The following is a 26113-nucleotide window of genomic DNA, read 5'->3' as shown; positions in this document are numbered from 1 at the left end:
CGAAAACAGTCGGCAGGTCGCACAAAATCCCGTCGCGGCCCGGATCCGGCCCGCGGGCCGTATGTTGCCCGCCCCTGCCCTAATCCATACATTCTTCTCCATTTCAAATTACAGACAAGGTGGGCTTCCCATTAAACTGTCACAATCTGGATGCTTCAGTGTACTGCTGTATACCTACATTTGATTGCCACGTTGATAAAAATGCCACCATACGCCACTGTCTGTCTCTTCCGCGATACGATATGTGTATTCGTGGTCATGGCCAGCGTATCCAAGGATTAAGGTGCTATGTACTAGTTGAAAATATCACACTGAGGTATTGAGAGATGTGTCTGCGAGGTTACCACAAAAATTTGAGTTTCTAGTTCTTCACCGCATCATTCTGGGTTATGCGAAGCATTACATTATAAACGTTTCCAATGGCCGGGGTACATGTTGATTCGAGCAATAGGTGAAATTCTTATGACTGGAATGATTATATGAGTCTTTTCGCAAACTAAACTAGGAATAATTAGATGAACGCCTACATCACCTACAAGGCCTTCTTTGGTAGCCTAGCCTACTACATACATAGCACAAAGATAAAATGCAGCCAGAAGCCTATATCCACGGCCAGAAGATTGCTGAAACCTCGTTACCACCAATCCTGCTCAATTCAAGGCAAGACTTCGGCGTGTAATATTCTTTATTTTCCAAACCATATCTTAGCGACTTTAGACGAAGTAGCAAAAATGAATAATCATATCATAAATGAATGCCAACTATTTGACAATGCGACAAAATTAATGAAGGCATTTGAGCATGCGCCTTACAACCGCATATCCTAACCCTAGCGCAAAACCAATTCTTATTATTAACCACATGCCGCATACTGATATGACGCGTGCCATTATGTCTCATGCTTGTTTATATCCTAACACCATCAGAATTACAGAATGAAATTCCTCAGAGAACAAATAGCAGTCATTAAACACAAATATTAAAAAGGAATTGACTAACAGCTTACGCCTACAATTATATAGATAGTCTGGTTCTAGAATCTAGACCAGGGGTGGGCAAACTACGCCCCGCGGGCCGCATGCGGCCCGCAACACCGCTCTGTGCGGCCCGCGAGTATCTAAAGAAACTAATTAAACATATTGACAAAATTCGTACTAAAAATAGAATTAATGCAGGGATTTGATGAAATTTGATGATTATTCAAAGGCAGTGGTTCTCAAACTGGGGGCTCGCCCCCCTTGCGGGCGTGAAAGCGTCGGAAGGGGGGTGCGAAGCTGAGCTCAGCTGAAAATTCTCAAGGCCCACGCAGTTTGAAAGGTTTCAACTGCTAAACATCGCAGAACTCCTAAACGAGATTCACATAATTCGGATCACGAGTGTGATGTCAGATTGACCAATCCAGTTTTGATTATTTAGGTGATGTGCGTGTCTTAGGTAGATTCGTTCTCTGTCTGCGTAGAATTACGGTATTTATATTTTATCTACACATAGTAGAAGCGTGTTTGCAGCCAACATGGTTAGTGATGCTTTCAGCATTGTGTGTCCTGGAACTGAGCCAAATGTGGAATTAGTAAATCTAAGAACAGATCAATGCTCACAGATTTAAATTTCAATCCTGTTGTAAGAATCGGGACAGCCGACATTCATCTCCATAGTTTTGACAAAATGGTTTTTGAGGTCGACTAGACTATGAAATCTCGCCACTGTTTCTGACACGTGTACGATATCATCAAAGCAATGTTTCGTTTGTTCTAAATAAGCATATATATTACCTCCATGTCCTCGCAATATAATCAAATAACAATATTGCGTTTTGGTACATAATCCCAATTTTATATAGTGTGGCCCGCAGCTGAATTCAGATGTTGAATGCGGCCCGCGAGCTCAAAAGTTTGCCTCCCCCTGATCTAGACCAATGGTTTCCAGCGTGGGCGATGATTTTTAGAATAATGGGGCGAAAATGCCAAAGGGGGTGAATGGGGGCGATGGGAGGCGAAAATGTTGGAGCGTCAAGTGAGACATATTCAATAAACACGGCTAAAAATGCCACGTGAATACGGTTCACTCAGTATATTACGCGAAAGTTAACTAAATATAGGTTAATCCAACAGAAAGTAGCCGCGGAAGCCGGTTTTCCGAGCAGCATCTCGGAAAATGGACGTTTTTTAGTCTATTCACAACGGCGATCAGAGTTAGGAGAATAAATTTCCCGTTTAGATGTCGTCAGTTTTGGATCGGAAATATGGGGGACGAAAATTCCCGCCGATATTGATAAGGGGGCGGTGAGTCGGAAATGGTTGGAAACCACTTCCAGATAACCAAGAAGAGTTAATATAATATTGAACGGGGTACACGAGACGAAAGTAGGAGGGGAGCATTGTGAACATCCATTTGAGGATAAGAAAGTTCCATGCCTTCCGCCGTAGCTGTTATTCCCGATAACACAACTTGATATGTTTTATATGCACGGGGGCATACGCAATGCCCATCACCGAATTTGAAGGCTGGACTTTTGAATTCAACAAAGGTGCTAGTTTAGCTAGAGTTAGTTTAGCCGGAGGTGTTAGTCAAACTAGTTTCGCATACTTCAACTACTTAATCCACGTCATGTTTTAGACGACTTCCGTCACTTCTATTTGAGCAATGCCTACATGAAACACTACTTACTTTGTAAAGATTGTATAAGTATAAAGTGGATTTGTGATGAGTTTGCGTCATTGTTATGAGTGAAATCGTCACATGATCCATGTGATATAATCCCCGAATCTCGGTAACTGAAGATATATCCGAAGATTGGGCCGATTTGTATTGTCATTGGTCATTTTGCGTAAAACGCCGTTCTCAAGTGTTATTTAGAACGTATCAACCCCGATGAGCTGTCAAAATCTCGGATTCGACTGAATCTACTTTTCGATACTTGAGTATTACTCAGAGATTTCGTTTTTTTCCAATTTCACTTGAAATAGTGTTGACACGTCTGATAAATTATTACTTCTGCTCGTATTGGAGTAGACATTTACGCAGTTACTTTTATTTTACACGAGTAAGCAACTCTGGCAACGTTGGCAAACTCTGGTTTCATACGCCTAAGGTATACTTGCGACCGTGGACTGGACATACTCGTTGTAATTAGTCAGTTGGTATGCCCGAAGCGATTCGCGCTTGGCCAGCGCAGACAAAAAGCAGCTGGCTACGTGCCCGAAGTATTGGGATATATTAGCGCGCACGGGCTGCACCAATTTTGACAGGACTACACCGCATCACAGTTGTAATCCTTTATTAGACATCGCCGACGAGGTGTCGGTCCGATTCAATTCTTTGGTTCGAAAACAACTTTTGTACAATTTTTGCGTCAAGAAATGCAACGTTTCGCTTCGCATCTTTCTGAAAAGGAAAGATGAGTAATTACTGTTTACAAGGAATAAGATAGAATCTAATATACGATAGTAACAAGAAGTAACTAAAACAGATATTATTGATAATAGCAACTAGAATTGTCAATTCAGAGTGAACAAATAATGAATGAATCGGTTACAACAACGCAATATTCGCCGGACAAGCTGCGGACGATGAGCGGTCATAAGCAGGGTAGCATGTTGTAGTATAAAGAATGAAAGAATATTAGGCTGTCTTTGACCAGCACTGTAACGGAAAATAGTTGTGGAACAATAATCTGGAAGATGTGAATCTCATGTCCAGTCCACCTCCAATTGGATCCTGAAAAGCAATTTCAAGTCACCAACTTACGCTGAGGCGAGATTGTAGAACATCGGATTTAAGCACTCGGAAAATCTCAGGAAGATGTTTTGTACCACCCCGAACATCCATTCCGTTCGCCTGCCAGAGAATGACTGATCGGTGTTGGCCACAGTCCAGAATTCGAAAACTGAAACAGAGGGAACGACTTGGGAGCGATCCTGTCCAAAATACATTTACCATATAGCAGGCCTTTTCAACCGAGTGTATCGTACCCTAATTTATAAAGGGTGTACCACTCGGATGAGGTGTACTTGGGTGGACCAGATCCGTATTACAATGGACCGCTGACTAGCTATCACAATAAATAGGCAGATAGTTTATGCTTCAGAACGGGTTGACAGGATGTGCAGTATCGAACTATAGAGACACTTATTGTCTCTATAATCGTACAATGTTCAAATCAGACATGGGGTAATCGCGATTAGTAATCGTAATCGATTACGACGATTACATCATTTTCGAGTAATCGTAATCGCAATCGATTACATTCGATAAAATACCGAAGTAATCGTAATCGTAATCGACTACTTCACACATCTAATCGATTTCTTTGTGCATGAACGATTACTTTTTATTTGCACAATGACTATGACATAAATAAAACATTCGTGAACAAGGAGATATTATATCAGGTTTATTGACAGCACAGTCTGATTTTTAAACGCCACTGCTCATTATTACGTCACAAGTATTAGCTTTGCTCGTCATTGCTTAAGAACTATCCACACTCCACAGCAGTGATTCCCAACCGCGACCCCGAGGGCCGCATGCGGTCCCCAGTTATCCTTCTTGCGGCCCCCCAAAAATATTAAGAAATCGAGTTATGACAAAAAATAATATTTATATTTATGAAATACACTTGCTTGGCTTGGAGTCTGGAGTTTTTAATTAGGATTGCAGGAAAGTCGTGAGTAGACTGCTATGGTTACGTCACTATTGTTTCAATGCAATGTGGCATTACTTCCCAGTTGAACGAGCAGTAGCTATAGATATAGGGGGGAGGGCGAGCTCGAAAGAGTATTTTTTGAAAATTTATGCATCTTTTTCAATTTTTTTGCTCTAGGGGTGATTTCATGCTGCCAAATATCTTGATTTTTGGGTACTCATCCCCAAGGCAATATGCGCAAGATTTATATAATGAGCATATTAAGTTTTCCTCCATGTTTGCGACTCCAAGAAGTTTGTCATAACGATCGGCAGCGAGAAAACCTTGGCCGAACAGGACTGCCGTTATGCTGACCGAAAACTTCTTACCGAATACTGTCTTTGCAATCGGAGCCTCACGAGACAAATACCATACCGCAGGGAAAAAAATATATTCCAGTGAAGAATTACCAACTTGAAATCGTGTGCGTTTTTTAGTTTAGAAGCCTACGTTTGGGCGATTCTATATTTTTTTGATATAGCAGACAGGAGGTCACGAAATAACATGTTACGAAATCATGCTAACGGGCCATACAGTTTCCAAGACACCTCCCTCAGCTCTACCGGTAAATCTGATTAAGTGAGCAGCCAGGACAAGAAATTGATAGCAATATGCAATTCCCGATCATATTGACCGATTTTATCATGAATTATCGAACATTTTCGCGCTTCGCGCTGACTCGCTGGACGGTGCATCTAGTTTCGTGGCAAAAGCGAACAAGGTGATTGGGGTATGTTTATCACCCTATGGGAGCCCAAGACCCATGTTTATTTTTATTTTTATGTTTTTAGGAGGGGCTGACGAAGTGCTGTTTCGTTCCTGCCAACGGGTATACGCCTGAAGATGTTAAATTATTATTGAGGGGCCCTACCTTTTCAAACACACCTACATCGGTTCGACCTGTAAAACTGATTACGTGAGCAGAGAGAGGATAAAAATTGATGGCAATACATATGCAATTCCCGATCATATTGACAGATTCAATCACGAATTACAGAAAATTTTCGCGCTTAGCGCGTCTATAGGCGATAAAAGCTGACTTACTAAACCGCCCCGAAAGCAGCATAATTGGTAGTCTTATAGCTCTCGACCGAAGGTTCCGAATTATTTGATGGGTCCGGTCTTTATCAAAAGCTGTTTCAAAAAGACTAATTGAAATCTCGCCAGGGCAACAAAACTACTCCGAAATAGCCACCAAAGGTCGATTGTTCTGAACAATTAGAGCGCAGCAACACAATGACCATAACAATGGCCAATGGCGTCAAGTGATTGATCGGAACAATGCCAATTTTCATATGTTGATGAATATTTTGGGTCCGTTTCATTGTCCTGGTATTCGTGCGGCCCCGACCGTACTCTGAAATTCTAAAGTTGGCCCTGACACCGAAAAAGGTTGGGAACAACTGCTCCACAGCCATACATATGAAATAGACATTCGATGTTCATTGTAGTGCGATTGTAAAAACACCTGTCATGCTGTATATTAGGTTATCAATACACACTAGACGCCACTACCTTGCAGCAGGATAATAATCACTACTCTGCCTAGTTTCCAATAGAAACTTACGTATTGATATCTGGTTTTGCTTAGTTAAACGTGGCTTGACCATTGTTGCTTGTCGGGCAGTATGCCTATGTAGGCCTACTTATGTACACCGAACAAAGATTTGAAATTTTGTACTCGTCAAATGAAAGAAACATTACGATTTCCACAATGAAACTGCTGATATATATCGTAACCGAGCCGTTGTTTCCTGTTTCTCGTAACAGCAGCTTGCAGTATCTGTATCAAGTGGAAGACAAAATTTTATGTTCACTTTATCTTTTTCTCCTATGACTCTACTTGAAATGGTCTCCAATCGTAATTACGCCGCCATAGTCACCCGCTAATACACCGTGTTAGCTTGGGTTATGGGTGTAGCTAGAATCAGGACCTAAACAACAAGTCGTACCCCAACTCCAAACGTAAGTCTTGGGTCCCATACGGTGTTCAGGTTAAACACCAGATTTCGTCAAAATATTGGTATTTACATTATATTACTATTCATTTTTAATCCTCTCAGCCCCCGATGGTCAGATTTATCGGTAGAACTGGGGGCAAGTAATTCATAATACTAACGTGTGATATGTTGTTTTAATTGCTTTATTGTAGGCCTATGTTGTTAATTCGTGACCTGCCATCTGTTATATAATCAAAATATAGTGTCGTCACTCAAACGTAGCAGACTAAACTTTCGCGAGGCCCACACACAAATTCTCATGTCTTCATCCTTCCGTGGGTGCCCCCGGTAGCATTTGTATTGGGGGACTCAGATTGAAACGTCAGGACGATTCGTTACGTCCATCCAGTGAGGCTATTGACAATGGACACTAGGGCTGTTCAAAAATAACTTTTTTTCCTGAATCTTGCTGGTTACTTGATTAAATCGTTAGGTTGCCTTAAAAAACGACGCATACCAAATTTGAATTCATTCCGACAAATATTCGCGGGTTACGTAGAGTTTGAAAATTTTGGATTTGCCCAAAAACGCAAAAAAAAATTTTTCTCAAATTTTTTTGCCAACCCCATGAAATTGTTGGGCTGTCTTCAAAAACTATGCAAAACAAATTTGACTCAATTCCAAGCCGTAGAAGCGGAGTTATTCCAGTTTTACGGTGTGAATTCTTGGATTATCCACCAATCAAGGATAATCCCAGAATTATCGAATAAAAACTGAAATAACTCCGGTTCTACAGCTTGGAATTGAGTCAAATTTGTTTTGCATAGTTTTTGAAGACAGCCCAACAATTTCATGGGGTTGGCAAAAAAATTTGAGAAAAATTTTTTTTTGCGTTTCTGGGCAAATCCAAAATTTTCAAACTCTACGTAACCCGCGAATATTTGTCGGAATGAATTCAAATTTGGTATGCGTCGTTTTTCAAGGCAACCTAACGATTTAATCAAGTAACCAGCAAGATTCAGGAAAAAAAGTTATTTTTGAACAGCCCTAATGGACACACACTCAAAAGCTTCGGCCTTGTTAGCACACTTCGTGGAGTCGCATGTTGACTGAAATTGCATATGTCTTTTGCTGTTGCGCCGAAATGCCTATTCCTATACCTTAGGCATGCTTTTATTCTTGAGGGAGTGATGTTTGCATTTCAAAATCAAGTTATTTAGAGACAGTAAATTGCAAAGCTCGAGGAACATTTTCAAGTTAATTACATTTCTCGAAAATCATTCCCTCCCTACGAGGGTTGTAACCAAGTCACCAGGTTTCGAGTCACAAGTCAATCTAACTTTTTTAGTTTTGACTTGAGTCAAGTCGAGTCGAGTCATTTTCAATTCACCACCAAGTCATTATATGTTCACTGTTCAGTTTTCAGTTCAATTCCTTTCAACCCGCTTTTTCAACTCTGCTAGAGTGATATAGAAGACTCGCATTCATAATATAGTGATTTTCCTCAGTCTTAACACTTTGTGGCCCTATTTTCCAAGTATCAGAACTGATAGACGAAATATCAATATTGTGTTAACTTTACTATTCTTCGAAGTTACAATGAAATTTCTGTTTTGGCCGCCCGAGTCTCGAGTCGTATGACTTGGTTCGAGTCATGCACAATGACTCGAGTACAAGTCGTGTCAATGCAGAAATTGACTCGAGTCGAGTCATTTTACGCATTTGAAAAAATGACTCGAGTCGGGTCACCAAAATCGCGACTCCAGTCATTACAACCCTGCTCCCCACCCTATTAGGGAGTTTAGGGTGCGGTAGTCACGGACATGGCAAGAACGCAAATGGGTGGGTGCGATAAATCGTCCCCTATAAAGTTGGATATTCCTGAGTTGGACATATCATGACGTAACAAGCAAATAATGTATTATCTATGAAGAAAGTCGTTATCTCATTACGTCTTTTCATCGCAATCATTATATTGTCTAGCAATATCTTCTGAGATTAGTTCTAATCGTAATCGTAATCGATTACTTCCTGATTTTGCTGTAATCGTAATCGTAATCGTAATCGCGTGATGCAAAAGTAATCGTAATCGCAATCGATTACATTCACAAAGTAATCACCCCATGTCTGGTTCAAATCAGCTGTATGCGGCAACTGCTACATTCCTTTTGTGATGTCATAAGCAAATGTTTCTCTTGGTCATTTAATAGTTGATAACGGACTTATTGGTTTGGTTTAGGAATGGTGTGAACGTGAGGTTCACGTTCGCGTTCTGTGTGTGAACCTCAGAAATTTAGAGGCTCACATTCACAAACGAACCTTGGTAGGTTCTCCACTGTAAAGCTTTTTTATACATTCTAATTTTTCACGTCACTATAACATCTTTGGTTCCAATTCTTTGCATTTCAACTTCGGAAGACTCTATGCATGGCGCTGACAGCATAAAAATATCAACACTAAACGAGCATGCACCCTGCCAATCTCAAGTATTTTACTTGCTTCGATGCAAAAATTAGCTCGAAATATTCGGCTTACCGTTTGTGGATATTTATTGACCCTCTGCTGTGAGCTTGACCCGCAATAACACAACAACAAGAATGAAATACACCACATTTGGGAAGTCGGCGAATGATGCTTATTCAAACAATCAGCGAAATTGATATCAAGAATACATCATCTTGTCTAATGTAAAAAAAACTAGCAGGTGTTCGGGACCCATCTTGATTTGATATTTTCATTGTATCATAAAAACCTAATCCGTGCGATTGGGGTGTTGGCTACACTCTGCTCAATACCAATGTAGCAATGGTCAGATGTAAGTCCTCGTCGAAATTGTTGGCAAATCGACGAAAGATATTGATTTTATTATAACATTTGATTTCTCAGACTGATACATTTGGTGACGTTTAAAACATCAGCAAGCACGTAATTAAGCACCGTGGCTCATGTGGGCTGAAATGTAGGGTTGGAATTGGCAATATTACATAACGTGACGTCATAGGTTCACGTTCGCGTTCATACAGAACCTTTCAAAAATCAAGAAATCGGCGACGACAAAGAACTCAGAACTCCATAACGGCTCTCCGCGGCGCAAAGTTCACTGTAGCCAATTTCACATCACGACTCTCCGCTGGAATGCGGCCGTATGCTATAAGTAATCGAAAGGCCGCTTACTATGGAATCGGTGTATTATGTTGCTAGGGGTGTACGAGTATTGAGTGAACGGTAGAAGGGTGTAACACGACGAAAAAGGTTGAAGAGCACCGCCATATAGTCTTATAGTCAGTGACCTGAAGCGGACATTTTACCGAAGTACTTCTATTTTGCGGAGTACAAAAGTATATTTTACCTGCTTGCACGACTTTGTGTTGTTAAGTACTTCAACTTCTACTTAACAATTACTGGGCAATATCACTTACTACTGCTAAAATACTAGTCTTACCTACTAATTATTGTCAAGTGAAAGTATCTTTTGGATTCACGTATTCACAACGCGTTGCTGTGAAGTTGACAAAATTCATAAATAAGTTGATTTGGTGTAATTAGAAGCAAATTTTCCAGATTTGACCTTTTTCACTATTCGCGGGCTGGGATGAGTAGGGTAATGATTCCCTTTTCCATCAATATTCATCGATTACATATTGAACTTGACAAGAAAGCAGATCGCTAATTAAATCAAACTGATCGAACGTTCTAATATCTTTGACCCGTATCGCCGATTCATACTTTACCGCAGTGGTTCCCAAACCTTTTCGGTGTTAGGGCCAAATTGAGAATTTCCGAGTATGGTCGAGGCCGCACGAATACTACGGCTATGAAACGGACCCAAAACAGTCATCATGGCTATTTCGGAGTAGTTTTATTGCCCAGGCGAGATTTCAAAAGTATTCACAGCTACTTATCTGCTGCATTGGGTGTCCGTTGAGTGAATCGGCTTTTCTCGCCTAAACGCGCGAAGCGCGAGAAATTTCTTTAGCTTCATCACTGAATCGGTCAATATGATCGGGAATTGCATGTATTGCTATCAATTTTCATCCTGTCTCTGTTCACGTAATCTGATTTACCGGTAGAGCTGAGTGAGGTGGGTTTGAAAAGGTATAGGACCCCTCACTAGTAATTAAACATCTCCAGGGGTATACCCGTTGGCAGGAACGTAACAGCACTTCGTCAGGACCCCGGGCTCCCATAGGGTAATAAACTGACACCGCATCACGTTGTTCGCTTTTGCCACGAAATTAAAGTTGTACTGTTTAGTGAGACAGCGCGACGCGCGAATATTTCGATAATTCATGATAAAATCGGTGAATAAGATCGGGAATTGCATGGTTGTCCTCTTTGCCCAGTTAATCAGATTTAACGGTAGAGCAGAGTGAGAGGTGTCTTTGAAACTGCAGACCCCGTAAAATTAAACATTTTCGGGCGGGTGAACTCCTTGGTATGACTTCTTTACATGATTTATTTCGTAACCTCCTGTCTGCTATATCAAAAAATGTATGATTGCCCAAACCTACTAAACTTAAAGATCACGATTTCAAATTGGTATTTCTTCACTGGCGTATAATTTTCCTTCTTGCGGGATGATATTTGTCTTGTGAGGTTCAGATTGCCAAGACAAGAACATTCGGCGCCAGTCATTTAGGCGCCTATATGGACAATCAAACCTATATGTATTTTGTTTATAAAACGAAGTTTTTGGTATTTCGAAGTTTTTGGTCATCATAAAAGCAGTCCTTTACGGCCAAGGCTTTCTCGCTGCCGATCGTTCTGACACACTTCGTGGAGTTCCATGTCACATGGCCTAAAGCATTATATCTCTTGGTGCGTTGTGGTGCGGTCATTGCCAACGCTGATATTCCCATTTCTATAAATCTTGCGTATTTTTTCTTGCGGGAAGAGTAATCAATATATGTGGTGAATTGAAATCGCACGCAGCGCGGAAAATTTTTGAAAAAGTTGCATAAATTTTCAAAATACACTCTCTAATTTATGCTAATTCACGAAATAATTTTGGGCCCCCTTCGAGCTCGGCCCCCCTCAATTGGGGGTTTGGGGAGCGGCAGTGGGGTGCAAATTTTTTTCCAGTCAACCACCTGTTAATGTGAAAGAAAAACCGTATTTTCCGGGAGTTTAGCCTCTTTTTCTTTTTTAGTCGAGCGACCACGAAGTGGGAAAAATTTACCATTTTCAGGATTTTCCTCCGGTTTTGAAAGTTATCAATACCTATTTATATCTATAGCAACTGCTCGTTCAACTGGAAAGTTAGGTCACATTGCATTGAAACAGCAGTGGCGTAACGTTAGCAGTCTATACTCACAACCTTCCTGCAATTCTATAATTAAAAATTACAGAGGCCAAGCCAAGCAAGAGTATTTTATAAATATAAATTTTATTTTTCGTTATAAATCGATTTCTTAATATCTTTTGGGGGCCGCAAGAAGACTATCTGGGGGCCGCATGCGGCCCTCGGGGCCGCACTTGGGAATCACTGCTTTACCGCCTTCATGACTCTCGAAATATCGCTTACTTTGGGAGCCATCGGCTGGTGCTTTCTTTGAAAGGTTACAGCACCCATGTATACCACTCATCTATACAACGATAGAAGACTGGTACGTACTTGTAAACGGAATGTATCCAATCATGAACGATCCTACGATGAGTACAAGTTGGAGGATTGCCTGCCTCTCCTTTTTAGCTTTCTTTTCCTGTTTCCAGGCGTCGCTAGCCACTGAGATCGTGCGCTTCTTGGTTTTCTCGCGCCTCTTGCTTAGCAGCCCGGTCATGGTGGCGATTGACACGAGGAGTATGCCGATGCAGGGCGCGTACAGGAAGAGAGGGTACGTGATGTGGATCATCAATTTGTACTGAAGGATTCTAGTCCGGAAAACTCAGATTATGTCGTTTTGGGCAAACCCCGGAAAGTATAATAAAGATGACACCCCGATTGTTCGGGAGAAGAAAATAGCCGCGACATGCATGCCTACCCAGCTGAACTTCATATAGATGGATGAGGGAAAGCGCTATTTTTATAGCGAATCAATGAATCTTAACCCGTTGAAGACAGAGGTATTCGCCCAAATTGGTCCAAGTATAGACTAAGACCTCGAGATGATGGGCATATCAGTGTTGGGATCAAGTCACTACCTTCGAGTCACGAGTCATCTCGAGTCATTGCAGATTTTGACTCGAGTCAAGTCAAGTCAACCGATTTTTAAAGGTGACTCGAGTCAGGTCAAGTCACTCGTTTTTTGGAGGTGACTCGAGTCAAGTCGAGTCAAGTCAAGTCAAGTCACGAGTCAAGTCACAATTCAAGTCAAATTGAGTTTTTGACGTACGAGTGATGAATCAAAGTCATTACATTTTGCTAGCTGTGTGAAAGACAGATTAATTGATCATTTATCTTGAATCAAATAACGAATATCTGGCTAAATATGCATGCAAAAAGACGCTGTATCCCTCACGCACACGTAGAACTGCTAATAAAATACGGGAGTTGTACAGCTACATGATACAGTCAGTTATTATCATCCAAAATATAGGACCTAATGCGAAGCTTCGAGAAGTTGAAACAAATTGATATGGTACAATAGCCTACACTACCCGTCTACACATCCGTGAGAATATGAACGCACAAACTATATATATTTGTTCGATTTAAATCATATAAAAGGGTTGGTAAATATGAGCACTGCGCAAGGTAAGCATTGAGCCGTCTAAGAAACAGAGGCACATTTCTATTTAGATTAATCTTCTCCTACTACTTCGACAACGTAAGCTGTGATCGTTTAGTTTTCGGTCAGTTTATTTGTGATGTAAGAATGGAGGATCAGTGTAACATAGAATCAGTTAATGACTGGTTACTCTCCCAAGTGACACCGGCGTATCTCGATCAATCCGAACATGCACAAGATACAGTGATTTATTCGACAGTGTTTACTTGATGACATGAAATTGACTCGTAAATTTTACTCCGAGTCACGAGTCAATGCCCATTTTTGAAGCTCCGAGTCAAGTCAAGTCAAGTCATTTTCCCAAAGTGACTCGAGTCAAGTCAAGTCATACGAAAAAGTTGACTCGAGTCTGACTCGAGTCAAGTCATGACTCGAGTCATCTCAACACTGGGGTATATTCGATTATAATGATCAGTTTGTAGAGCGCGGTACTCTAGCATGTCGATTTTTATTTCGTCGCGAATCCGACACGTGTAATCATCTCATGTGTATCATCTCATAATTCACAATCGAAAATGCATGTCATTCGACGATACCTTCTAACATCACATCTCAATTTGAGAATGTAGGCTGCCACTAGTAGCAACTGCTCACTCGGAACATGGTAATAAAAGTCAGAGAACTATAATATGTGTTCAAGATTGACTAGGAATGTTGAAATATTTCCCATAGCTTACAGGTGTCAATATGTGGCCTTTTTAATTTATTGCGTGGCCAAGAATAGCAATTGGCTGTATATATGTTGTGATGAATGATATGCAATTCAGGAGACGCACTTCGAGCTAGATTCATATCTTATGAATATCCGCTTAATATATCGGGGTTATTATCACTAACACAGACCACTCAATGTCGACACCCTATAGCCAGACACTTACGTCTCCAACTTTTGCGTGCAAGCGGGCCATCCCGCAGTTGCACTCAACAAATCGCTTCTATCTGGTGTAGACGCGCCGCTGAGATACGCGAACGGGATAAACCCGCACATAAAGCCGATCATCCACATGACAAGAATCCATATCTGTAGAATTAGACGGAGCAACTTTAGCGCACATGTCGGTTACATCCAAGTGCATTTAGTGATGGTGCCCATGCGAGAGTATAAATATTATAAATGTGATGTAATAATTGACTCATTTCGAGGACCTGCCTCACTCCAAACCAGGGCATGGTATGGTATGGTATGGTATGGAAGTATGGTATGGAATGGAAGATTTTAATCTATGGTATGGAACGACATTTCCATACTTCCATACTTTGCTGTTTCATACATTTTATCGTGATGTGTGCAAGCATCTTGAAGCGTACGTTGATCGCTGCTCACGGAATACGATCGCTTTTGTTATGTGTGAAATTGAACTATTGAACGCTGTGTAGGTACAAATACGCGCTAGTGCAGGGGCGGGCAACTTCTCCAGTCGGCGGGCCGGATTTAGGAAAATTAAGTACTTGGCGGGCCGGATTGATGTATCGATACATTATTCGCCCATTTATCCGCATATGCAAGGAATAAATCGTATTTAATGAATGTATTTTAACGACAGCAATGTCACTTCAAAGTCATTTCTCGCACCTAATGGCGACGACAATGTGTATTTGAGAATAACATTGTCATACAGGCGCCGCCATGTCTGCTTCTATCTGATCAATCAACACACGGTGCAATCCCTAATTAAGATTTCAAGGCGTTCGATAAGCCCGGTAACCTTAACTTACCAAGATATCAATTCATTAGGGTTGAGTAGGTGACGGGATAGCGTTGTTGTTCAACTGTGTGACCTAATTGATCTCGATATTGAATTCATGCGGCCCGCGTCCTCTACGAAATTTGAAAGGTGGCCTGCGACCCGTTTTGAGTTAGCGACCCCTGGCATATGCGGTGCAAAAAGGCTAGAATCAAGCCGTGCTACAAGTCGGCGGTCACGGAATTAAAAATATGAAATATCAGCCTGGTGTAAATGACCATTGTAGTCAACAAAAATCATGATTACCACAGACGACAATAGGGTTGAGTGCATCGTTAATGCCGATAATGTAAGTCTTCTCGCTTCGACGAACTTACGCGTAAGCTCCACCCTCGCAACGCTGCGCATACACGCATATAATAACATACAGTCACTGAAATTTGACGTAGCAAGAGAGTCTCGGCAGACTGGGGCCGCGGGCCACATTATCATGTAAGACGGAAAATTGTCCGCGGGCCGGACAAAATCCCTTCGCGGGCCGGATCCGGCCCGCGGGCGGTATATTGCCCGCCCCTGCGCTAGTGCAACGGTTTTAGGAGCACTTGGAATAACATGATTTTGTGATATAATAATGACAACAGTAATGTTGATCTGATATTCTATTGAGTCTAGACACGACGTCTCCGAGCATAGTCTATCATGTGACGCAATAATTGGTAATGTAGGCAACTCCAACTATACCTCATTCCTTGAGTGACGACCAGACTTGGACAACTAGATAAATCTAGTTGTCTAATTTCACTAAATTAGAGCGAAATGCCAGTAATCTAATTCTAATCTAATTTGTCAAATGCTTCCATGCTCTAATTCTAATTCTAATCTAATTTGTGAAATGTTCTTATGCTCTAATTCTAATCTAATTTGTGAAATGTCCGTATTCTCTAATTCTAGTTCTAAACTAATTATTGTTTTCCTGAAAATGCCTCTTTGTCCGAGGCATATTGCACTATTGCAGTGATTTAAAAAGAATATCCCGCTTGCGCAGGGAAATCCAGTTCCAACCCGCCATCGCCTAACTTACACCGTGCAGTCATATAGTAGATATTATGACGAATATAGCCTGCTAGAGTAGCTTGTAGTCTGCGAACAACATTCTAGTTTCTAAAACTTTACGTTAGTACATCGCCATTCTGACTAACATGGACGATGCCCACGGTTACCATAAAAGAAGTAATATTTTATTAAAGTATAGTAAAAATCGAGCCAAGCTTGGTTTACAGAAGTTAACCTTTCTCATGTTTATGGGAATGCACTTTTGTTCTTGTTGTTTATTAAACAAAAATATGAGGCGCTTATCGCCTCACCGCCTTTTGCACCACGCACTGTGATTTGATGTGAACTGCATTTTGCTATATTCCTTTCCCATATACAATTTCATTTAATTTCCAAGTTTTTGCGAACTAAGTATAGCTCTAATTCTAATTCTAATCTAATCTGAAAAAAGCTTAGTAGCTCTAATTCTAATTCTAATCTTATTTGGAAAAACTGTGCAGCACTAATTCTAATTCTAATCTAGTTTGAAAAAACCGTGAAGCTCTAATTCTAATTCTAATCTAATTCAGAAAAGCTGAAAATTTTCTAGTTGTCCAAGTCTGGTGACGACAGCTCACAAGCAATCATGATGCAACGTACTAATTGCTCAATGCGATTGATAATTACATTTCTTCTGAAACATTGTCCGCTCCGCACATTTATACTATTTGCATACCGAGATATCTTATTGGTCATATTTCAAACGCTCTCGCATTAGGATTATAAATTAGGGAGTGGGGTAGTCATGATTTGAAATTCTCGCCACGCTAACCCCAACCAGATGCTGTACTAATAATCAGGCAGATCGCTGCAGTATTGATCGCCTGTAGCTGGGATATTTTATGGGTGCGCCTATATTATAAACTATTTTGCGAGTATTAACTTCAAACTTGCATGTGCATCATGCCAATGTACCGGAAATGCGATTACATTCTTAAGGAGCAGGGGCGGGCAACTTCGCCAGTCGGTGGGCAGGATATAGGAAAAGTAAGTACTTGACAAGCCGGATTGCTGAATGTATACATTATTCGCGCATATATTCAAGGAATAAATCGTAGTTAATGAATGTATTTTATCGACAGCAATGTCACTTCCAAGCCATTTCTCGCCGATAATGACAATACAATGTGGATTTCAGAACAGCATTGTCATACAGGCGCGGCCATGTCTGCTTCTCTCTAATCAACTAACTCACGATACAATCCTTAATTAGGATTTCAAAGCGTTTCATAAGTCCGGTACCCAAAATTTACCAAGATATAAATTCATTAGGGTTGAGTACATCATAAATGCCGATAATGCAAGTCTTCTCGCTTCGACGAACTTACGCGTAAGCTCCACTCTCGCACGCTGCGCAGTGCGCACACCCATAATTACATACGCAGTCACTAAAATTTTACGTTTAAGCAAGTGGTGGGGATCTCGGCTGACTGGGGCCGCGGGTCACATTATCATGTAAGACGGGAAACTGTCCGCGGGCCGGACAAAATCTCGGCCCGCGGGCAGTATGTTACCCGTCCTGTTTATGGACGGTCCTAGATAACAATCTGCTGACTATCTCATTTCGCTCGCGGAAGCTGTAGAGTAGACTTACACGGCACCGCACCACCGTGGACTAAACCTCACCAAAACAGACTATGTAAAACTATTACCAGGAATTAGATACGCATCATGGTTAGTTTAAGCAATAATGACATCCGAAATATCAATAATATAGGTGCTAGAAAAGGAAATATACTTATGATATTCAAGTATTTGAAAGTATGGAATACGTATCAAGTATGGTATGGAACAATGTTGGTATGGTATGGAAAATTGCAAGTATGGTATGGAGAGAGTAAGGCAAGTATGGAGTATGGAAAATTCTCGTTCCATACCATACCATACTATGCCCTGCTCCAAACCATCCATTCGAGCGGGGGCACGCAGGGAAATGTGACATGATATTTTCGCAAATCAACATAGAATAGAATACGTTTATGCATACATATTTGAATATATGGCTGACGGTACTGAACTTGAGTATGGCTCTCAAAACTACATTCATTGCATTAAAGAATATATAAAATCAAAGACTTTTCGTGCCACCCTTATCAAGAGATAACGGCACAATAACAAGCTTACAGAAACAGATTCAATCGAAAACCAAATTGGCAAAGTATGACGTAACAATTCAATAAAAAGGATATATATATTCAACTTGAATATTTTGCGCTTTACAGGATTTGGTGTAGTTAGATGTCTTGGTTTTAATAAGGTACCTCCCTCCCTAAATGACTGTTAATAATAAAAACATGCATGATTTTAGGAAATTCGCAATTATGAGAAAATAAGATGCATAATTATGTGTTACAACCACCAGTTTTATCGGCAAATCTAATCACTTGGGCGGAAAGAGGATGAGAAACCAGCAGTAATGCATGCCAATAACAACTACCGATATTATTGACAAGATTCCTCAATTTATTTTAACGATATTCGCGTATCGCGTGATTAGAAAGCAAATGCCAAGCTAATACAACTAAAGAGATGAGTCGTGCGTCCACCGTTACCTATTCGGGAATCGCGTAATACCGGACTCGATCGCTACGAAAAGAGTGTTTGTGCTTGTGAATCGTATGTGTAAAGTGCAGTGACGAGACAATCACGTGTCGAAAATGTGGGTCGGGGCGTGTAGTACTCAATAAGTTGGGTTGAAAGCCCTATTACGGCCCACAACCAGTGTTTTCTTTGGGGGAGAAAGCAAAGTGCTGTTACTGACCTGCTCTTTTGCAAGCAAATACACTGCTTCATAGGCTCTAAAATCAGTGAAAGGGCCACAGTATTTGTACCGCGGTATACAATTTATCACAACGGTCACACTGGGCCCAGTAGTAAAGATACGAATTCGTGACTCACCCGTCCGTGAACCACGGTAATTCGAGTAAAGACGAACGGTTTCCAGACCGATATGAGGCGAAGAATCGCAAAGCTCAAGATATGCATTGCGGTCACGTACGACGTGCAGACGTCGGCTCCCCAGTAGAACTGTAAACGGTGAAATATTTTATTTATGAGGATATTCTTGGAGGTACAGAAACTGAGTAGGCCCTATGCCATTGAATTGTAGTCGAGTTTTATCAAAATCTACCTACCTAGTCTGTGCCAACAGAAGGAGATCGGAAATAACCTAAAGATAGTAGTAGCATACATTGTGCCATCTCCTCGCCTCGATTACTGGAATTTTCATGCAGGTGATGTCATATTTGGTGATGCGACAGTTCGTATGCAATGTTCTTCTCAGTCAATCATGTGATATTTGCTGGCGATTATCACTAACGAGCTTCAGTCGAAAATATTCGGGTTTCTATCCATATGAATATAATTTATGTTTTATCATTTTCTCGAAAAATTCGACGGACGAAAACCGGTATACTGCCCAATTTCTGAGCATGAAATACAGTTGAAAACAGCACTTGGGCATGCGACTTTATAACCCCAATTTCAACCCAGAAATTAACGTTTATGCAAACTAAACCCTAAACGAAACTTTAACCCACATGCTAAAGTGTCGCATGCTGAAGTGCTGCAATATATTTTGTCACATGCCCATATATCCACAGACGTCTAATGAATACAGCAGTACATCGCTCGGCTTAGATTATCCTGTTATATCGAGCCTTCCGCCTATATGTCGCTTATCTTCATCAGAGTTGGATCAATTGTAATTTGTATTTGAGCTGAATATAATTAGTTATATTTTTTCATGTAATTGTAATTGTAATTTGATTGAAGCATTTCTATTTAGTGTAATTGTAATTGTAATGTTATTGAAACATGCAAATGAGTAATTGTAATTGTAATTGTAATTGAACTGAATTATTGTAATTGATCAAACTCTGATCTGCATACCACATTTTTCTCAGTTGCATTTATGTTATGTATGTTATTGATTGGCACGGTTGACAAATTAGTTCTCATCGTCTCTCTTTCACTGGAAGGTCGACCGTTGCTACTCACCCAGCAAAAGAAATTGGGCAGGGCGAAGTCGTCAAAACCCCACGTCCACCTGTATAGATTGACCCAACTGATGCAGGCAGATATGAGATCGGAGAAACACAGACTTAGAATGAATTGGTTGAAAATGTTTCTAAACGGAGAAAGCGCGGATTACCTCATAAAGCATTTTAATTCATATGATGCTTGCAGGTAGAGTAAGGTTGCCATATTCTTAGATTCGAAGAAGAGGGGAACCTTTGTAATCTATTTCCACTTCTATTTCTACAGGCAAAAGTAGGTTTCTAATAGTTACTTTGAAAATCGCTACTTGTATTTGAGTACCAAGGAGGACAACTTGAGCAACAACTTTTCAAACTAATTAAGTAGTTTTTTTCTTACTTGCATTACAGAATGAAGTGGTTATTATTTAAGACTACTTCCACTTCGACCTTCACTGTTTATATTTTTCTCGCAAATCATCGGAGATAGTTGTTCAGAGATAATCCGAGAATCAGTTGAATATCCTACAGTGGTTTCCAAATAACACCCACCTGAGCTTTTTGGATGTCAAAATAACGCATATCGTCAATAGATTACCGAAAAATCCCAAGATCATTAAAGAAATCAGAAGTCCAGCCACAGCGCCCACTCTGACGTCGTCAAACGGACGTCGCCAAGACAGTGTGGTTTCGTTGGAAGCTGTATTTTCCAACCTGTAGTCATAAGAGATGAGCTTGAAAGAAACAACAAACAACAACCAGTATTTTGTATGTATTAAGGTTACGTAGCTTCCAGATTATTCAGGACGGTGCGGTTTACGGTAAAACTCCTAAGACACAACCTTTTGCAGAACAAAGGTGGATGTTTATCAAGCTATCAAGACAGTAACAATGATATTCAAGAACCAAAATACGCAAAACCTGGCAGTAACCATCCCAATCATCCCTGTAAACGTGGCGATAAGGTATAAGAGTCATAGTACACTATCAACAACAACCAAATGGAGGGTTCAGATCGACAATTCTGCGTGTAGCATAGCACCTAGACCTGCGACACACACGGCAATGTAACTTACGTTGATAATAACATCTGCGTTACGAACGTGGTTGCCATTGTGAAAATGCCTAACGAATATATGCAACACGACGCTATGGCTGCAATGAGAATGTGAATATTAAGCAAAGCAAGCATAGTTCCAAGTTGACAGGTCACTGTCAACTAGTCAAAGCCAAGTCGAAAACGCAAAAAGAAGAGCTGGGGATTTGCACAGTTTTACAACAGTAAATGGTTATCACATTCAAGTAAAACATTTCTCAAACTACAGCTACTGATTTACGGCCGTGTTACAAGTATGCAGAGGCGGAACAAAAAAGAATATCGCATTGATGTAAAAGGACCACAGTGGTTTAGTCGATTTCGATAATTGGAAAAACATCAAATTTCGTTGAAATTTATATGTTTATATCATTCTGGATTGATCCTATTCTCCTTGGATCAATTCAACTTGAAATATCTGATTTGCAATCGAAACTCTTCCTTCCGTCATTCATTTTTCTCCTCGTCCAACCACTCTCGCTCTCAACTCCCCTCTCCAATCCAGTTAGTTTATTTTCTGCCTAAAGTGCTCTGGCTTTGTTGCGTCGTTAACTAAATTTTGCTGGTCGCTCTCATCTAAATATAAACTGCATCGATTTCATGGACTGCCTGACCATCATGCGGATTAGAATCTGTGGTCGAATGTATCCTGAAGGCATTCTCAGTATCTTCTTTTTCTCCCTAGTCTGCTATGGAATTTAGTAGGCCTACTGCTTCGATGAATTGTCGGAAGACTATTTTTAACGTTTTTACTACACGAGTATAAATATCTTGCCATTCAAACGCATGTTTTCTGTCCCTGAACGACTACTAGTATCAAGTACTTATTTTATTTCAAGCATTCATGTTGTTATAAAATACTTTATTAAAATATACATTTCGCTCCAGTCACATCGTCACGACTCGTATGATTTGAGTTATTGTTGATTTTTTTTAGTCACGAGTGACATGTTATATATAGCTTCAAGCCTGATCGGAATCGTGATTGCTGTTCTGAAAATATCCTATGCAGACGGGGGCGTAGACTAAAAGGCAAAGGGTGCAATTTAATACTGCTATGTAACAGGACTGGTAATTAAAATAGCAGAGAACCCTATAAAACCTTCTGGATGCATGCTAATTCCGACAATCAGTGTCAACAATGCGATTTTTATCCATCCGAATTTTCCTTAGGCCTACAGAGACTTTGTATGGTAGCGTCCATAAATCGGTGTTCCAGGGAAGATAATGAAGCTCTAGTGTCTGTCGTTTTGGCAGGCGGCGACAGGTGCTATTATCTCTTTTAGTCGCGTCGCGAGAGTTTTCTAATGTTAGGCTACTTTCCGTACACAATCCTGGCAAGTCATATATTGTCTTCATGATTTAGACACTTTCAAAATCTACTGCAACAGTTTTTTTGGAAAAAAACTAATTGATTTTCGCAGTTTGGATTTGTAAGGGGAAGAGTAGTTTCGCGATATGTCCGTATCGTTTTTATGAGTCAAAGTTTCATATCAAGTAAGCGAAATAGCCCGTATCACGGTAACTGAATATACTATCGAAAACTGTGCCTGTTTATCGTGTCATCAGTTCATTTGCGTTAGTCGAGTGGATGCACCCTGTAATTTTCAGAGTGGCCACCGACGATTTATTGCTAACAGTTTGACACTAATCGACCAAATCTACTCTTTTAAAATAAAGTACTCATTTTCTATTTCTTCTCGAAGTAGTTTGGGCATGTTTCGGGAATTGCCATTTCTACTTTTAGTTGAGTAGGAATTTAGGACATTACTTCAATTTCTTTGGGTATCAAAGTTGAATATTTTGACCACGCCTGATTAGTAGGCTACATCAGGGCAGCCATCCAATCTAATTGTAACTGTGAATTGAAACTGCAGCAATGTATCAACACCCTTCTTGCGCGGATATGACAGCGTAAGCTCACGAACGGTGACCTAAGCTACGCACTGAAATGAGTAAGGTCACGTCAAAAGTACGCCTTACAGCGCGGTCAGAATTGCATGTTTTTTCCGGCGTATTCATATGATTCAAATCGCATCGAATCTGATTGAGTATTTTATAGTGATAGGCCATGTGATACGCGTTTAAATTATAGAGATTTCGATGGAAAAACTGTTTGGGCAATCGCATTTAACGACATTGGCTACTCATCTCGCTGATATCTCCATACGTTCTGATTACGGCTCAGCAAAATCGAGTACTATAGGGGTTGATTCCAAATCGAGGACTACGCTTCGAGTCGACTCAAGAATTCCAGTACTGCTCATTATTGCTTCATGACAGCATGAATGGTTTGGAATATTCTAAAATATAAATTCCCGCGACCGCAAGTTACGACAACGCAGATGATCAATCTCCATGTCACAGAGAGGTCACCTCCGCTAAGTTGCGCCGTCGCATTTTGCTGCATGTTTCGGATGCTTGGATGGTTGGTTTCCACGGAAGTATCGAAATTATAATTCTCGCTGATAAAATAACTGACAGCGGATACGTAAATTTAATTTCAGTTAGCACAAAAATTGTCTCTCACTACCAGACACATATCTTTACAACTATTATACTCCATTCGGATTCGATTAGCCTACTCAAGTCCATATGCACAGTAGCACAGTCCTACTTATGACTACTGACCAGCTATAGGCTACATGTATATGTCATATTGGAAATATCGACCATCAGGCTAGGATTATCCATTCGATCTCTAATTACCAAGTAACATGTTTCAGATAAAATTTAATTTGCGCATATGTCAATGTACACTATTAATGTTGTAACCTTGCTAATAAAGTGTATGTTACAATTTCCCTGCCCCTGTTAGTACCAATTACGTCACTATAACTCATTTCGAACGTATACTTCAGAAAACACACAAAGACTTCGCCTACTTAAGCTTATTTCGCATTATTATTCCGTAATGCATGATACACAGTAGTCTAGCTAGTATTCCCGGTATGTATATCGGGTCACATTCAAAACAACCGGCAAGGAAACAATGCGGTTTTGCGATCCTCGCATGGCCTAAAAGGACTATAAAGCCGTGCGTTATATCTATATTCGAAGAGGAAGGAAGCGCGGCCAGACAAGTTGGCATGAAATATTTCTGTTCATTGTCACGGAAAATATTCCACACATTTCAAACTAAACACGACAATACTGACGAATACACAAAAGATATGAATAACTTCGAACGTGATTGATACGGTATACTGTCGCGTTCCTGGTCGAATAAGATTCGCCTTTAACCGCATACGCATAGGCATATGGTATAGCCTATCTAGGGATGGAATTATACGCAGTATAATGAAGCAGTTATCAAATATACGAAACATTATACCATGTAAAATTCCAGTATACTTCCGAATCGAATATTTCAGCATTATATATAATCTGAGGAGGTCAATAGCGAAGTACGTTACTTTTCGGATTATTCAAGTAGATTTTGTGTACTTGCCCTGATCACTCAATCAATCATTGTACAAACCGCTGGATTTGCATAATGCGCAACTAGAACTGGACTAAGCACTACTGCCTTTGTAAAATCCGCAACGAGATCCACAACTAGAAATAAATCTGCAACTAACTAACTGAAACACATCAAACTAGATTCAATTCCGAATAAACTCATCAATTTTTAATGTAGAAGAGCAGCTAATTGATTGACGAAAATCCTCATTTAAAATTCAAAGCTATTTTTTCAAAAGAATTTGAATGAATTTTACCTGGCTGTTAGCAAATCACATTCCATAATCTACGGGAGGCTTGTCCGTCCATGCTAGGTCCCGCTAGTTAGGCCTACCGTTTTGTGGCCCGCAGTTAGTTGGGTAGGCTAATAGTCGGAAGTTGGTCAGTAGCGAAACACTTCTATTTTTCGATCACGATTTTTGTATACTGTATGTATCTATTGGTCATTAAATGAATATTTTCAAAATGCCTTATTTTTGGCATTCTCAAAATCATATATTAGGAAGTGTTGGTAATTGGTTCCCGATATGTCAAAGGTAATCATGCCTGTATATATTTCGGCCAACATGGAGATGTAGTTTCCGGCTAAGGTTATATTTGGTAACTCACTTCACGAAGTCTCATGTTGGCTGATATTCAACAGTCTTGTGCGTCTTGAAGAGGTAATGGTGGGTGCTTTTTTTATACGTGATGCGTATTTTTTTCTTGGATCGCTATGCGGATACCCACATGAAAAAGTATACATTAAATTACTCAAATCGTGCGAAGAATGCCAAGTTGTATAGGTTGATTTTCGAAGTAATTTTGAGCCCCCTTCGAGCTCGATGGTACCAGGTAGGCTGCAGTAGTGTTGTTCAACATTTACTATGACGTTAAAACCATTTTACCAGTTAGACATGGCCGTTAATTATGAATAGGTATGTGGTCGTTATGTAATGCATCTCATCTCATCTCATCTCAGTAAATTGAACGCTGGGCTACATTGCAGCTTTCGAACTTCTTTTCCTCTAACATATCCAGCCTAGGGCTGTTAAAAAATAACTCTTTCTCCGGATTCCAGCCACCGATCAAGGATAATCCGAGGATTATCATCGAAAAACTCACATAACTCCGCTTCTACTGATCGGAATTGAGTCGAATTTGTTTTGCATCGTCTTTGAAGACAGCTCAACAATTTGATGGGGTTAGCAAAAAAATTTGAATATTTTTTTTCAATTTTTTATATTTAAAAATTTTAATTGGATCTGCGGAGTCCTATACTTGTCAGAATTGAACCAAATTTGGTGTGCAGCGTTTTTTCGGGTAACCTGACAATTTAATCAGTGAATGGCTGGAATCCAAGAAAAAAAAGTTATTTTGAACAGCCCTATTCCAGCCCCGCAGCAGACTGCAGGTTCCGAGATACCGCAGTGTCGCACTTTAAACTAGGTTACGGCTCAACTCAGACGT

At 40.3% G+C, this 26113-nt stretch overlaps 1 protein-coding gene and 1 long non-coding RNA gene across 2 annotated transcripts in view; one reads left to right on the top strand and one right to left on the bottom strand.

Moving 5' to 3' along the window:
• LOC145433631 (uncharacterized) overlaps positions 1-26113 on the top strand; it is a 222440-nt gene that overhangs the window by 130869 nt on the left and 65458 nt on the right. The window lies entirely within an intron of this gene.
• LOC145440474 (growth hormone secretagogue receptor type 1-like) lies at positions 668-21980 on the bottom strand. The gene is made up of 8 exons (XM_080318089.1): positions 21183-21980; positions 20659-20820; positions 20129-20258; positions 19028-19156; positions 14231-14373; positions 12239-12495; positions 3748-3886; positions 668-3384 (listed from the first exon to the last, which is right to left on the bottom strand). The coding sequence occupies exons 1-8, from the start codon at positions 21296-21298 to the stop codon at positions 3261-3263; spliced, it is 1200 nt and encodes a 399-aa protein (XP_080174215.1). The 5' UTR covers positions 21299-21980; the 3' UTR covers positions 668-3260.

The sequence above is a fragment of the Botryllus schlosseri genome, chromosome 1 (genome assembly GCF_051294905.1).
Source record: "Botryllus schlosseri isolate E-star chromosome 1, Bs_hap1, whole genome shotgun sequence".
Classification (NCBI taxonomy): Eukaryota; Metazoa; Chordata; class Ascidiacea; order Stolidobranchia; family Styelidae; genus Botryllus; species Botryllus schlosseri.
The sequence above is the reverse complement of the archived record's forward strand: the minus strand, read 5'-3'. Positions and strand labels throughout refer to the sequence as shown.